Here is a 13,974-nt window from a genome sequence, read left to right as displayed (position 1 = left end):
CCTTCAAAACGCCTCTCCCATCCATTTTCCTCTCCAACGTTCGCTCTCTGGACAATAAACTGGACCATTTAACAACTGGAAGTGGCATCGAACCGCGAGATGACGAACTGCTGCGCTAAAATTCTGACGAAGACATTGTTAATCTTATCTATCCCGGCTGACGCTCAAGGAAACTGTGCGGTTCAGCTGTATCGACATTTCGTTCTGTATACACGTGTACACGAAAGACAATATAGTGAATCTGAATCTGAAGTGGCTGAAATGAGTTTCCTTCGCAGGGTGGCTGGGCTCTCCCTGAGAGATAAGGTGAGAAGCTCACTCATCCGGAAGGGACTCTGTGTAGAGCCACTGCTCCTCTGCATTGAGAGGAGCCAGTTGAGATGGCTCGGGCATCTGATAAGGAGGTGTTCTGGACATGTCCCACTGGCAGGAGGCCCCGGGGATGACCCAGGACACGTTGGAGAGACTACGTCTCTATGCTGGCCTGGGAATGCCTTGGAATCCTGTCGGATGAGCTGGATGAAGTGGCTGGGGATAGGGAGGTCTGTGCTTCCCTGCTGAGGCTGCTAAATAATCGATGGATGAATCGGCTCAGAACCTCGCCGGTTCGCACAGCCCACAGCACAGCAAGAAATTACCATTGTAAAAAGTCGTAGTTATAGTCCTATGTCGTGGTTATTGATATTTGTTTCAACTTAATTCCCACAGGTCGGGTTGGCCTGGATGTTTTTAGGCCTGATCCAACCTCTAATTAGAATATTTAGGTTTTTTTTATTATTATTATGATCTGTCTCTTTTGCCCTAGGGGAGGGATTTTAGGTATCATAAATATTTGTGTTGTGTAATTTCCTGGTAGAAGGACCTACTTTTCATGAGTACTCGTACAAGTATCGGTGTAAAAAAAAAAGAAAAGTAGTATCGAGCGATCTGTTGCATGTGTATGGTATGAAGTCACTTGTCTATAAAATAGCATGAACAGCTATTCACATAAGCCAGTTTACCACGCCCACATCCTTAAGTGTCGCATAAGAATGTGTGTACGTGTAACGACTGCGTCTCGCCTTTTATGTTTTGTTAACAGCCCCGCTCAAATTCACAGTTCTCCCCTAAAGGTGTTTGACAGGTGAAGGAAAAGAGAGAAACAGCTGAAAGAAAGAGTTTTAGCTAGGGCAATTGGAAAAATTAAGAGGGCGGGTGCTTGAGAGACTGAAGTGTTTCCACCATCGCGTGTGTGAGACACGTTTGTAAAATAGTTGCGGCTTGGTGAAGCAGGACAGATCAGGTCAGAACAGAAGGCGATGGAAACAGCAGCTCTGTCACGAATTGACTGAAATGTTTGTCTGCTTTGCCCCTCCTTCAGGATCATCTGGATAAAGCCATTGAATTGAAGCCTCAAGACCCACTGTCCTACTACCTGCTTGGACGCTGGTGTTATGCTGTGGGTGACACTTGCTATCTTTTTCATCTTCCCACTCGTCCATGTTTTCATGCCAAAAACCCACCTGAACTTCTGTTTGCCTACACAAACACACCCACCGTTAATTCGTAATGGGAGTTTGCAGGCCTGGGCTCCCATTTTTAACTCAAACTTTCATTTTGTATGTTTCAAACAAATACATTTTTAAAAAGGCTATTTTTAATTTTACCCATTCATTTTGGTCAATTTTGTAAAAAAAATAACGTTTTTTGTAACGGACACTTTTGTTATGGGTATACTGCAACACAAATTCATGTATAACACGCTTTTTTTACCTGATGAATAGTTCAAAGTTTCAGTGTGTATTGGACACACATTTTTACAGTAGTCTATAATCGTATTTTTGCATTGATTAATCAGTCGAAAATGTTGCAGACCTCAATTGTAAACCACTGGATACAATGGGAATGTGAATGTGAATTTCCCTTTGGGGATGAATAAAGTATCTGTCTATCTATCAAACCCCGGTCGTGGCGATGAGAGTCCATTCCTAACCACTGATCACCATTGATATCGATGACAGACGATAAGAAATTAGATTTTACCTCATTATTAAACTATTTGTATTAAAAGTACCAGACATGGATGTTAGAGAAAGGAGGAAACAGAAATTCGTCCTAAAATATATACCAATAAATGCAAACAATCACAATAGCTGAAAAAACTCTTTGATGTATCTGATGATGAATCGGACTTTAAAGGACTGAATACATTGTAAAATGTATGTTGGCATTGTGTTAATAGTTATGTTGTCATAAATGATTCTAATCATTGTCGCACGTATTGAACGTTTGTCACATACAATGCGTAGTTTGAGCTGAGAAAAAGTGAAAAGAAATTTATACCTATTTGTATTTGAAAAATGAGGGGTGGTCGTTATACACGAGTGCGGGTTCTACACGAATAGATATGGTAAGCACACTGCTTCACCCAGTCTCAGGCAGGGACTAAGAACCTTTTACAATTAGAAATCATTGTACTTGCAGTGGGATGGGCACTTTTTACATTTGAACCGGTATTCTTCCAATTATCTGTAAATGCCAATTGATACCAGTGCCTACCATTTCCAATTATCAGTAATGTTAATATATTACAAATTACAATTTTTCTATTCCAAGTACAAAAAACCTCAAATTGAATTTTAAAAATGAAATAAAAACTTAAACATACTAAATTCAACAAGGACAAATGTTTTTTTCTTCCCAGCTAACATTGGGCAGTGGGCAGAGGACACCCTGGACTGATTGCCAGCCAATCACAGGGCACACATAGTTATACAACCATTAACTCACACATTCATACCAAGGGAAAATTTTGAGACGCCAGTCAGCCTGCCATGCATTTATTTTGGATTGTGAGAGGACACCAGAGTGCCGGGAGAAAGCCCAAGCAGGCATTCCAGACAGGGAGGGTGGTAGCTGGAATTGAAGCAAGAACTTCTATACTGTGAGGCAGGCGTGCTAACCAGTCAGTCACTCTGGCACCTATAAATGATTATACCCGTGTTCTTTCAGTTCTTTTTTTTTGTTTTAGGCCTAGAAAGTGTACCTACAATGCTGCGTTCATGTGTGCCTAAGAAAAATGTTACCGTTCCTACTTTACCTTATATTTAAAATAAAGATCATATTTAAGATAAAGGAAAATGTGGTTGTTTTATATTTGATTTTTTTGTATCTATTATACAGTGTGTGAAAAGGTTTGGTCACCACTTATCAATTAAAAGATTTTCTTCTATAAATCCTTGGTGGTTTGGAATCAGAAATTTCAGTTAAATATATCGAGAACAGGTGGAAACATATGTTGTCTTGTAGAGGGATGGGCACCACCAGGCTGTACTTGCTCAAGACACACTACAGGAAATGGTGCCCCTATGACCCTAGGGGTTAAGCAATCCAACCAACCAAACATCCTGCAGCAGATAAACACAGTGATGTTTGAGCAGTGAAATTAAGTGTATTGGATTTGTGCAATAATTAAAAGAGTTTGCAGGTGCACAAATGTGGGCACCCTTGTGTTATTGATTTGAATACATTATGTTAAAGTTGTTGGAACACACAATTTGTTTGGTAAGCTAATTGACCTTGGACTTACAGTAGATATAGAAGTGAAGCCAGTCCTGGGCAAGTATATGTAAGGTAGCCACTTGTAAGTTGTGGAAGCCTCAAAACAACTGTCAAATGACCTAAGAACAAAGATTGTTCCCATCATGGTTTGGGAAAGAATCCAAAAAGTCAGCTCAGATATTTAAGATGTCAGTTTCCACTGTTAGCACCATCGTGAGGACATGGTACAGGTCTAGTTAAGAGTGAAAGGCCAAGAGAAATCTCAGTCACTGTGGCTGACTGGGTTGAAGTCCAGCTACCAGCCTCCCTGTGTGGAGTTTCCATGTGCCTCAGTGGGTTTTCTTTTGGCACGCTGGTTTTGGTTCATGTGCCAAAAACATGCATTCCAGGTTGTTAGTCGAGATGAAATTGTCCCTAGGAATAATTGTGAGTGAATGTTTTTTTGTTTGTTTCAGTGTGGCCTGCATTTGGCTGGCAACCAGCCCAAAGTTTATTCTGTTCACTGCCAAATGTCAGCTGGGATAGACTTCAGCATCCCCACTACTTTAGTGAGGATAAGCGGGTGGAAAAACGAGTTAAAATAAATATAAGGCCACGGACATAAATGGGCGTTTTCCAAATTGGTTAAAATATAAAAATAGAAAATGTAATGAATCAATGTCGGGGTAATGTTGGTGCTGATGCCATTTATAAATTAGAGCCTTCTTTTTAAGGGCCAAGTTTCCTTGAGGTTTTTTTTTTCCAATCAAACAGCCAGTATCAAGCCCAGAACGTAAATGGCGCTGTGCCCCGCACACCTGACTCCATTTCCAGTGGCGGGGTTTTTTACTTTACTCCAAGTTGTTTACGTCACATATTTTTGGATCATGTGACCATTCAAGCACATATTTCCTACTGCGGCGAAAGAAAATGCAAAGAAGGGCTTGCGTCGCATAAAATGTGACTCCTACATTTCCACACTACCGCGCCATGTGGGCATGTCTATTCAGTCCTATGTGTTTGTTGGAACAATTTGCCATTTAGTTCATATGCAGAATATCACCATGAACATTAATGTTGCTCATGAAGTGCAGTAACAAATACGAGACCTCCCAATGTTTTAAATAAGGTAAAAATGTTTACAATTATATGTATGTTTTTTTTAAAATAACATTACAATTTCACTCAGAGTGTTTAATGATTAAGAGTTCAAACTAAATATAATATTTGATTTTTTTTTATTTTTATGTCCTAAAACAGATGACATGAGACCTCATTGATATGCTTTACAAATGCAAAGAAATATGAATTATCATACTATTTAGGTATTTGTCGGGCATTCAATCTTGTTCAATTCATCAAGCCACTATTTCGTGTGATAGCACTATCGGGAAAATACATTGGCATTGAAAAAAAGACTAAAACTTATCACAATTTCACAATTTTAATAAAACCTATTTGATTTATTTTGGCATTCAGCTAGAGATATTGTGCGCATTCCATAAGATGGTTTCTTTTGAAATGCAAAACTGCCCTTGAAGCTTAATTCATTTTATAAAATTAATTGTACAAAGAATTGTCAATGCAGTTGAAAATAATAGATGTTTTGCAACTAGATATTTTCCGCTCTTTCATTTTGTAAGTAGCTCGCTTGCTGAAAAAGTGTGAGCATCTTTTCTGTGGAGAATAGTACCAGATTGCAACACAGACATAAAAGACATGTTTGTTTCGTTTTTGTTTTTTGTCATTGGAGTTTGATGCGGGAATGGACCAAGTTCTATTCACTTGTTTTGTTCCTTGAACATTAAAGGAATCTTTATTTGACTGACATTGATCCCTATGATACGGAACGAGAATTGTAGCGTTTTTGATAGAAATCTTCCACTGCTGGTCAATTCAGATGTTAGAATTTAGGACTTGATTTGTGGGTGGAAAGGTTTAAATATCGTGAGTACGTTGAAAAATAGGATAAGGACTGTCAAACTTCCTGTTGTGCTCCTTTTGTATATTATATGAATAATGTTCGTCTGGTCGCATCACACACAGTTGCCATGTACGCTGGGCTTCATGTATTTTCCCAATTTTTTTCCAAATATCAGAATAGCTGTCGGAAAGAAAATAGGTTATTTCGTTAAAGTCAACAACACTCATGTTTGGTAATTAAGTTTAGTTTGGGAAGCGCTTTGCTAACATGTGACGTTTTTGCCGTCTGTTTCATAACCTCGCTGTCGTGTTTACATGTCCCACAATAATCAGTTCGTGCTTTTGTTTGGGAGCTTCCGCCATGACGCCGTGGAAATACTACACCCACAATTAGACGTCTTACAGATTAATGGCGTGGAGCAAACTTTGTCTGGCTGTTAACAGCGTCAGACTACTGAAATGAATTGAGGGAAGAAAAACATTTAACTTTGCTTGAAAGTTGACATAAATGATCTTAGCTTAGTTGTTTGTTAGTCTGGTATCCTTTTTACTAGTCCTACATATTTGTTGTTAAATTTGATGGAGTGTGTGTATGTAAATGCTTTTTGTTATTATAGTGTCCATATCCACTATATTGGTGACTTTACTAGATTCATCGTAAGAATTAAAATCATCATTTCAGTATTATTATTAAGCAAGGAACTGAGTGAAACTTAATGCAATGTTTTACCAATTTGCTTCAAAGTTACGCTTGTGTCTCAAGGAAACTTAACTATAATTTTCTTTTCTTTGACTTAAGTTGTACCAGTACGCGACACTGCAACCAAAACACAAATAAAATGATAAAAAAAAAAAATCCACTGCCAGAAATGTCAGCTTATTTTAAGCATTGTTTCTCTTATTTTTATGAATTTTAATAAAGTATATATTTATTATATCAATTACATTACTTATAAAATGAGCAAAAATATTTTCTATAATTTTAGCTTCAAATTAAAAATGTATCAAAAAAATAGTCAGAAAATGAACAGGCTAATCCACTAGTGGAACACAAATTTACTTAAGAATATGATTATTTTAACTATTTTAATACCTACTTTTTTATTTGCAATGAATACATTTGTGTCATGAAATGATCTGCATCAACTGCAATTCAAATTCCTTTATGTAAAAGAAATAGTATATTGTGAGTTCAGTGTAGTTTAGTCAGGAAATAATACATATTTTTATTCTCGTGATTGTTTTTGTCTTTTGCAGGTCGCTCAGTTGTCATGGCTTGAAAGGAAAGTAGCTGCTGCATTATTCGGAGAACCTCCCAGCGCCACAGTCGAAGACGCACTGAAGAATTTTCAGAAGGTTCTGTTTTTCTTTTTGGCCATGGGCAGGAACCGCACGACTCACAGGGGGGTGAAGGAAAAAAGTTATTCCCTGTTAAACGAAGTCGTGCTCAATTTCCCATCCATCCCAAATCTCGGGTGTGCCAGATCCTATCAGGCCAAACCCGCTGGTGCATATTGAGGCTTAATGTGTGTTCTCACATTTTGATTGTTTATGTAGCAGAGACACGAATTTTGCTTCTGGCTAATTTGAGCGTGCGTGCCTCTTCTTAGCGTCTTGTGTATCTTCACCCATCAATTTTGTGCTCTCTGTTATGACATGTAGACAAAGCAAAGGTGCCAAAAGTCCTTTTTTCTGTTTGGCAAGCAAGAGCTGGGACCTTCAAAAACCAACCGATTTTTCCTGTGTGTGCTGACTTTCACATTTGTCTGTTTTGTAGGTCGAAGAGATCCAGCCAGGATACTCCAAACTTAACTATGTTTATCTTGCTAAGGTTGGTGATCTTACATGTTTGCATTGTAAACATGCCATGAATGTAAAACATTAAGAAAGACTCCAACTCAAAACATAAAATCCGAGCTCTGTTAGATACAGGTTTGGTGATTTTAATGGGTCTGTCAAAGCCTTTTCCTAATTACTTTTTGATTTTATTTTCTTGTATGGGTTATGTTTGGTAGACTCCAGAATCAAGAACTGAATGCGTCTGCAGTAAAAGCCTCTTAAAAGCTTCTACAGAAACAATTTAAAACACGAAAATTCTCGAGCCTTTCAGAAATATGATTCTCAATGTTGAGCAGTTGTGTTTATTTTTGCTATACTGTATTTGTCTTTAATGCAGAGGATCTAAACTAAGTTAAAGAATGGTGAAAAATGGCTTTAATTAAGAAAAATCAAAGGTTAAAATTTATATTTTGATAAGGACAAGGGCTTATTGGCTTTAGGGTTATGCCACTAAATATTAAATGGTATTAATTTTCAATTTAATCTGGTCTCAATACGTTTCTAACTTCTTGAGTGGGTGCCGCTAATCACATAAACTATGCTATTTCCTTAATTATTTTTGTAATCTGCTAAATCTAAAAAATAAATATCACATGCAGCTACTCGCTTCAGAACCAATCATTAGCTTACAGCTAGCTCAAGAGTGGGTAAACCTGGTCCTTAAGGGTTCATGTCCTTCATGTTTTTGGAGGTTTTTCATTTCCAACTCTAGTAAAACAAATTATCTGCTTGTTAGTAAGCTGTGAAAGAGTTTGATACTGATCCCTTTTATTGGAATCACCAGTATTAGAGCAGAGAAACTCCAAGAACATGCAGGACACGCGGCCCTCGAGTACCAGCTAGCTGCTTTCTATTTAATGGTCCTAATGCTAGCGTTTAGATAGATAGATAGCTAGATAGATACTTTATTCATCCCCACAGGGAAATTCACATTTCCAGCAGTATCCCTGCGCTGAGAACAATACAATAATAAAGCAAAAAGAATAAAATATACAAACACCCAATGTAACGTGCTAATACCCACTGTAGCAAGTTATATAGGGTATCTAGGTAGTGCTACAAAGGATACATATTGCAATAAAATTCGGTAATATGCAATGTAGGGGGTGTGGTTTAATGTGGGCCTTTATTCTGCCGGGTGGAGTTTAGGCGGAAGTCAGGGTCCATGCTAGAAAATGCTGGATAAAACATAAATATTGCTCATCCATAGCAATTGACACCAGGTTGAGTGAAAATAATTTATGAAAACAAAGCCTACAGAGGCCCATTAGAGTTCATTATACACTGTATTAAATGTGAGAGACAATTAATTGTATTGTTCATCAAATAGCCTATGATAAAAATAACAAAATATTGCCTAGACCAAGAATCAAAACAAGAGTGATTTTTGGCGCAATCAAATGAATGGTTTACATGCCTAGAGATAAACGAATAAGTCTGTATACATGCTGTTTGTGAACAAGGGTGAAGCAAGAGCATCATTAAGCTAAAAGATGTATATTTCGGTTTTATTTTTAACAATAAAAAAAGGATGATTCTACTAATGGGAACCAAATTCAACAAAGTACCGTGTTTGTTTCTTCTGTACTACAATAATGATCTCTGTTGTTTCCTCCCATTTGTTTACAATGTCTGCTCGTGCATGGCTTGCCAGAAACATGGTCTTACACTATACATGGGAGGACACAATGGTAGCATTTTTGCCCTGAGTGCAGAAACTAAAATGGAAATCTCCTGGAGAAATCAACCAATGCATGCAAGTCTTTTTTAGCAAGTACTCCGGAGCTTTTATCTCTCCTCCCTCAGCTACAAGGCCATAGTCCTTTGCAGCAAAAAAAATCCTGAATGGAGGAATACAAGTGCACACTATCAATCGCATATACATACACGGCTAAACAGAAAATGAAAGGACTAACCCAAACGTTGCAATCGGAATACTCCTAGTCGGACGAAAATCTTAATCAGATTTTTATGCGTGATTACATTGCTCTACAGAGTCATAATACTGGCAATAGTTCGATTCCCATGAGACTATTGCTTGCATGTAAGGCCTGTATTGGATCTTGTTAGGTGAGAGTGTATTTCTACCTTATGATTTGATAGTCAGCAACACAAAAGGAATTTTGGCTTTATTGAGATCTCCACTCCTTTGTTACAGTGCTACAGAGATATTGGTTACTTGAAAAAGGCAAAGGAAATGTTTCAAGCTGCTTCATCAATGCAGTCCGTTTCGAAAGAGGTGACGCCACACAAAACACCTCATGAAAATGCTCTATTCCAATAAAATGCTCTAACTTCAACTCTCCATGTTTAGGATGACGATGCACAAAAAGAGCTTGACCTTCTATTCCCAGAACTTGGATCTGTAAAAGCGGAAGACGACTCGGTTCTGTAGCTGCAGTGCACTGCTGGAATTTGTATTCTTAGACGCAAATTGTTGAGTTGTATCAACACTGGGACCAAACGGAGTCATTGTTGAATATGAAGCATGATAAAATACACATTTGGCACTGGTGTATCAATGGTACATCGTTTGAAGGGGAATGCAAGACTTATTATTGCCTGTTCAGTCCTATATGTTGTTCAGATTAAGACATCCCCTTGGAACTTAGGTAAGTGGCTCTATTTTCCTGCACTCAATTCATCGCATGTAGCTGTCATAACAAAGTTGCACCGATATGCGACAATCAAACGCAGTTGTCATATAAATTCTTTACTCGGAATAGAATTAATGCCGATCATTATTGACTGCGCTGGTAAAGGGCATTCCAGTTCTCTTCTTTTTAGCAACCTGTCTTAGTATGCTGTTAACTGTTTTTACAGACCATTTTAACTTTAAAAAAAACTAGCGCTTACTTTAAACATAATAGAAGCACATATAAAAAAGAGAGGGATATACTGTGTTTTTTTTTGTGGTTTTTATTTGGGGTAGTCCGGTGTGCTGCGTAGTTTGGCTGCTTTGGAGAAATCTCTGCACAAACACAACATGATGATCCATATTTTTTAAAAAGGATTTTTATTTTTTGACATTTTTGATGGAATTAATCGATTTTGAATACATTTGAATTTATTGCTACCCTAACCTTAAAAACGGATGTCATTTATATGATTAAAATACAGATTTTATCACAATTTATTTCAAAAAAAGGATGTTCAGAATAGTTATGGATCAAACGACTTGATCACAGTTTTATATGCAAATTAACACAATTGAAATATGTTTTAAAACTTATTGTTCATAAGACAAAGTGGCTGTTTCAAATGTGCAGTTTAATAGAGCCATTTATGAGCAGGTTTTAAATATTTTATTCCATCCTTAACTATTTTCATGTGTGTTCAATTAAAAAAAAATCTAATTTCATTGTTAAATTATAAAAGTTGTGTTTTGAGTTTTTAAAATGTTTTTATTAATTTCGAACTGAGTTAAAAGCCGTACAAAGGGTCAGACGAGTATTTATTTCATTCGGTAGCTTCCTGTATTTGAAATCTGATTTTGTGAGGAGGAAAAAAAAAACGTTTTTGTGACTTGTGTATTGACAAATTGAGATTGCATGTGTGTGATTGTGTGCAATTGAAAGACAATTTGATATTTGTTAAGGTTATCGGGACGGAGGTTTGTACTGTGCAGTGTACACACGAATCGATATGTGGGAAACGAATCAAGGATCGGATTAAAATCTGTATGTAAATCCTCAAAATCCCTGTCGGTATTTTAGGTCCTTTGTGTGCTTTTGTTTGACATTGTTGAATTGAATTATGAGATTTCTTTTAAGTACAAACTTTCTTTCCAAGGCATGTTCTTTTTGTGCCAGGGAAATGTTGACATTTTTCCCACATCTGATTCCACCAAATAGCCCGCAGGTTTATTCATGTTTCAGCGTATTTGTTCCGTGCTCGGCCCCCTTTTACCTCCCAAATGAATTTAAATGACGTGTGGGATACTGTTTTGGAAACGTTGTCTTCCTCTTCCTCCTGGGCACGTCACTGCCCATTTCTAAGAAAGCTGTCCTCAGACGCTGCCGATTTGCGGCGCGATTGCCTGTAATCTTGTTTTTGTGTACGTGCAGGCCCCGAGGTGGGAAACTCTGCTTGCATAACATGCAAAGTTTGACCAGGGATCCGTCTCGTCACTGTGAAATTATTAAGGAAGAATGAGCAAAGGTTCTGATTTATTTCAAATCGGCTTTTATTTGCCTTTTCTGTTTTTAGCAGTCACACAACATGATTCGGGTTGCCGTGTACACTGCCATTGACGGCTATAGACGGCAATCTTCAAAGGGACAGTGTGTAATATTTATTGTCTCCTTGTGGTACAAAACAACTTTCATTCAGTAAAAAAAATAGAACATTGATTTGAATAAGAAGCAAAAATATATGGACTATCACAACAATGGTATTTTTCACAAAAAAAAAAAGCATACGTCGAGAAATTTCTATTTCTCTTTACAGGGTGGAATCCATACCTAAGGCTGCCGCAATGTTGTTCTGGCATCTTGCTGCTTGCCTTGTCACTGATTTTTGTTCGCATTAGAAAACAGTGCCATCTATTGGTCCGCTATTACAAACTGGGGCTTTAACTTTTACTCTGGTGGCGATGAACAAGTTGTATTTATTTTCTCTCAGACTACAAAACATTTGTGGGAGTCCATGTTTGTTTTCCATCTGTGTTTAGGTCTGAAGTCAAATCTTGTTTATTTGGATAGCCCTTAATCACAAGGAGTCTCAAAGGGCATCACACACCACAGACTATTACAGACTACAGGCCGTTTGTACTTTTTTTATACTGCACCGAAAAAAATAAGAAAGAAAAACCTGCTGGGACTAGAATGATGTCACTCTCCAGCACTCATCCATCCCCCATTCGTGGAACCTAATGTGTTCTGCCCCAAACATCTCTGCTAAAAATAAGAAAAAAAGACAATAGGCGTAGTGGAAAATGTAAATGGAAAAGAGAATGCATTTATATAGCGCTTTTCAAGTCACTGAAGACCTCCCAAAGGGTTTTACAAAGTACTTCACACTTACCCATTCTCACGCACACTCTCACACACACACTGAAGAGGAATCGGATAATAAATGATGGCAAAGGAAAAGCTCTTAACACTAGTATCAAACAATCCAAAAGGTTTTGTTCCAAGATACACTGGGCACCCTTCCCTGGGGTGTGTCTTGGGCAAGTACAGCCTGGTGGTGCCCATCCCTCTCCAGGCCAACCAAACATAAAACATCAGTAAGTATATTATTTGGTCATATGTTTTTGGATCATGAAAATTCCGTTTCTTTTAAATTTCTTTGAAGTATAACATAATCTGTATTTTGTATTAGTATTTATGACTGGCGGGCAGCACGGCGGCGCAGTGGTTAGCGCTTGTGCGGCACAGTTCATGTCATGGGAACCTGTCGTGGGTTCAAATCCAGCTCCAGACTTTCTGTGCGGAGTTTGTATGTTTTCCCCGTGCTTGCGTGGGTTTCCTCCGGGCACTCCGGTTTCCTCCGGGCACTCCGGTTTCCTCCCACGTTCCAAAAACATGCATTTCAGGTGAATTGGCCGGTCCAAATTGTCCCTAGGTGTGAATGAGCGAATGAGTTGTCTGTCCCTGTGTGCCCTGCGATTGGCTGGCAACCAGTTCAGGGTGTCCCCTGCCCACTGCCCGAAGATGACTGGGATGGGCTCCAGCCCCCCCGCGACCCTAATGAGGATAAGCGGTACGGCTAATGAAATGAGATGAGATTTATGACTGGCTTGTTTTTTTTCTTTTTCGTTTATTGTTGTGTCCTACTACATGTACAGCGACCTTGGGTGTCCTGAAAGATGCTTCGAAGTAGGACTTATAATCACAATAATAATAATATGATAAGTTTCTCCTGTTTTCAATATTGGAAACCTGCGGAGGGGATTGCATAGGATGCCAGTACGTTATTTTGAGTATTATTGCTTACTGTTGTTTTTTGATTGTTATGCATGGCGGATGGTGGTTAGCGTGTTGGCGGCACAGTTTTCATGTCATGAGATCAAATCCAGCTACCAGCTGTCTTGTGCAGAGTTTGCATGTTCTACCCGTGCTTGCGTGGGTTTCCTCTGAGCACTCCGGTTTCCCCCCCACATTCCAATAACATGCATGTCAGGTTAATTGGCTGGTCCAAAATTTTCTTTGTTGCGAATGGCCGAGTGTCTGTCTCTGTGTGCCCTGTGAATCGCTGGCAACCGGTTCAGGGTTTCGCCTGCCCACTGCCCGAAAGGTAGTTGGGATGGGCTCCAGCACCCCCCGTGACCCTACTGAGGATAAGCGGTGCTGATGATGGATGGATAACATTATCTAGTGCTGTATGCGGTTTTGCAATTGTGTGTTGTGCTGTTGCGTTTTGCTAACTTTGTGCAAACACGTTGATAGGTCGTCCTTGTCTAATCTAAGAGAATCGAAATAAATATACACGCTTGTAGAAACTTAATGTAAAACAAGTTTGTTTTTCTTTGAGAAAATAAACAAAAGTGGATGAATATTTCTTTCTAACACAGTACAAATTGTTAATGACATCTCGCACAGCTTTTTGCAATAATGTGTTTAATCTTTCCCCGGCAGGTTTTTGCACATGTGGCACAGCGTTTTTGTTTGGAATTCAAATCAATGGTTCCTAACTTGTGTTTTTTTATAACTTTCCCTTTTTTATCACACCCATTTTTCAACAAGCACG

The 13,974-nt window shown here is 38.5% G+C and overlaps 1 protein-coding gene across 7 annotated transcripts in view; it reads left to right on the top strand.

Annotated features, from left to right (window-relative positions):
* rmdn2 (regulator of microtubule dynamics 2) overlaps nt 1–10,979 on the top strand; it is a 56,822-nt gene extending 45,843 nt beyond the window's left edge. For 6 of the 7 annotated variants that reach the window (XM_088350939.1, XM_088350941.1, XM_088350937.1 and 3 more), the window contains 5 exons: nt 1,361–1,438; nt 6,700–6,798; nt 7,220–7,273; nt 9,440–9,520; nt 9,596–10,979. In XM_088350939.1, the coding sequence (XP_088207065.1) occupies nt 1,361–1,438; nt 6,700–6,798; nt 7,220–7,273; nt 9,440–9,520; nt 9,596–9,676 (393 nt within the window). In that variant the 3' untranslated portion in view covers nt 9,677–10,979. The remainder of the gene's footprint in view (nt 1–1,360; nt 1,439–6,699; nt 6,799–7,219; nt 7,274–9,439; nt 9,521–9,595) is intronic. The other variant, XM_088350943.1, reaches the window with a different exon arrangement.
* The last annotated feature ends 2,995 nt before the right edge of the window (nt 10,980–13,974 follow it).

This window comes from Urocampus carinirostris, chromosome 13 (genome assembly GCF_059441175.1).
Source record: "Urocampus carinirostris isolate Australia breed hairy pipefish chromosome 13, RoL_Ucar_1.0, whole genome shotgun sequence".
Lineage (NCBI taxonomy): Eukaryota > Metazoa > Chordata > Actinopteri > Syngnathiformes > Syngnathidae > Urocampus > Urocampus carinirostris.
This window is presented reverse-complemented; position numbering and strand designations above follow the sequence as displayed.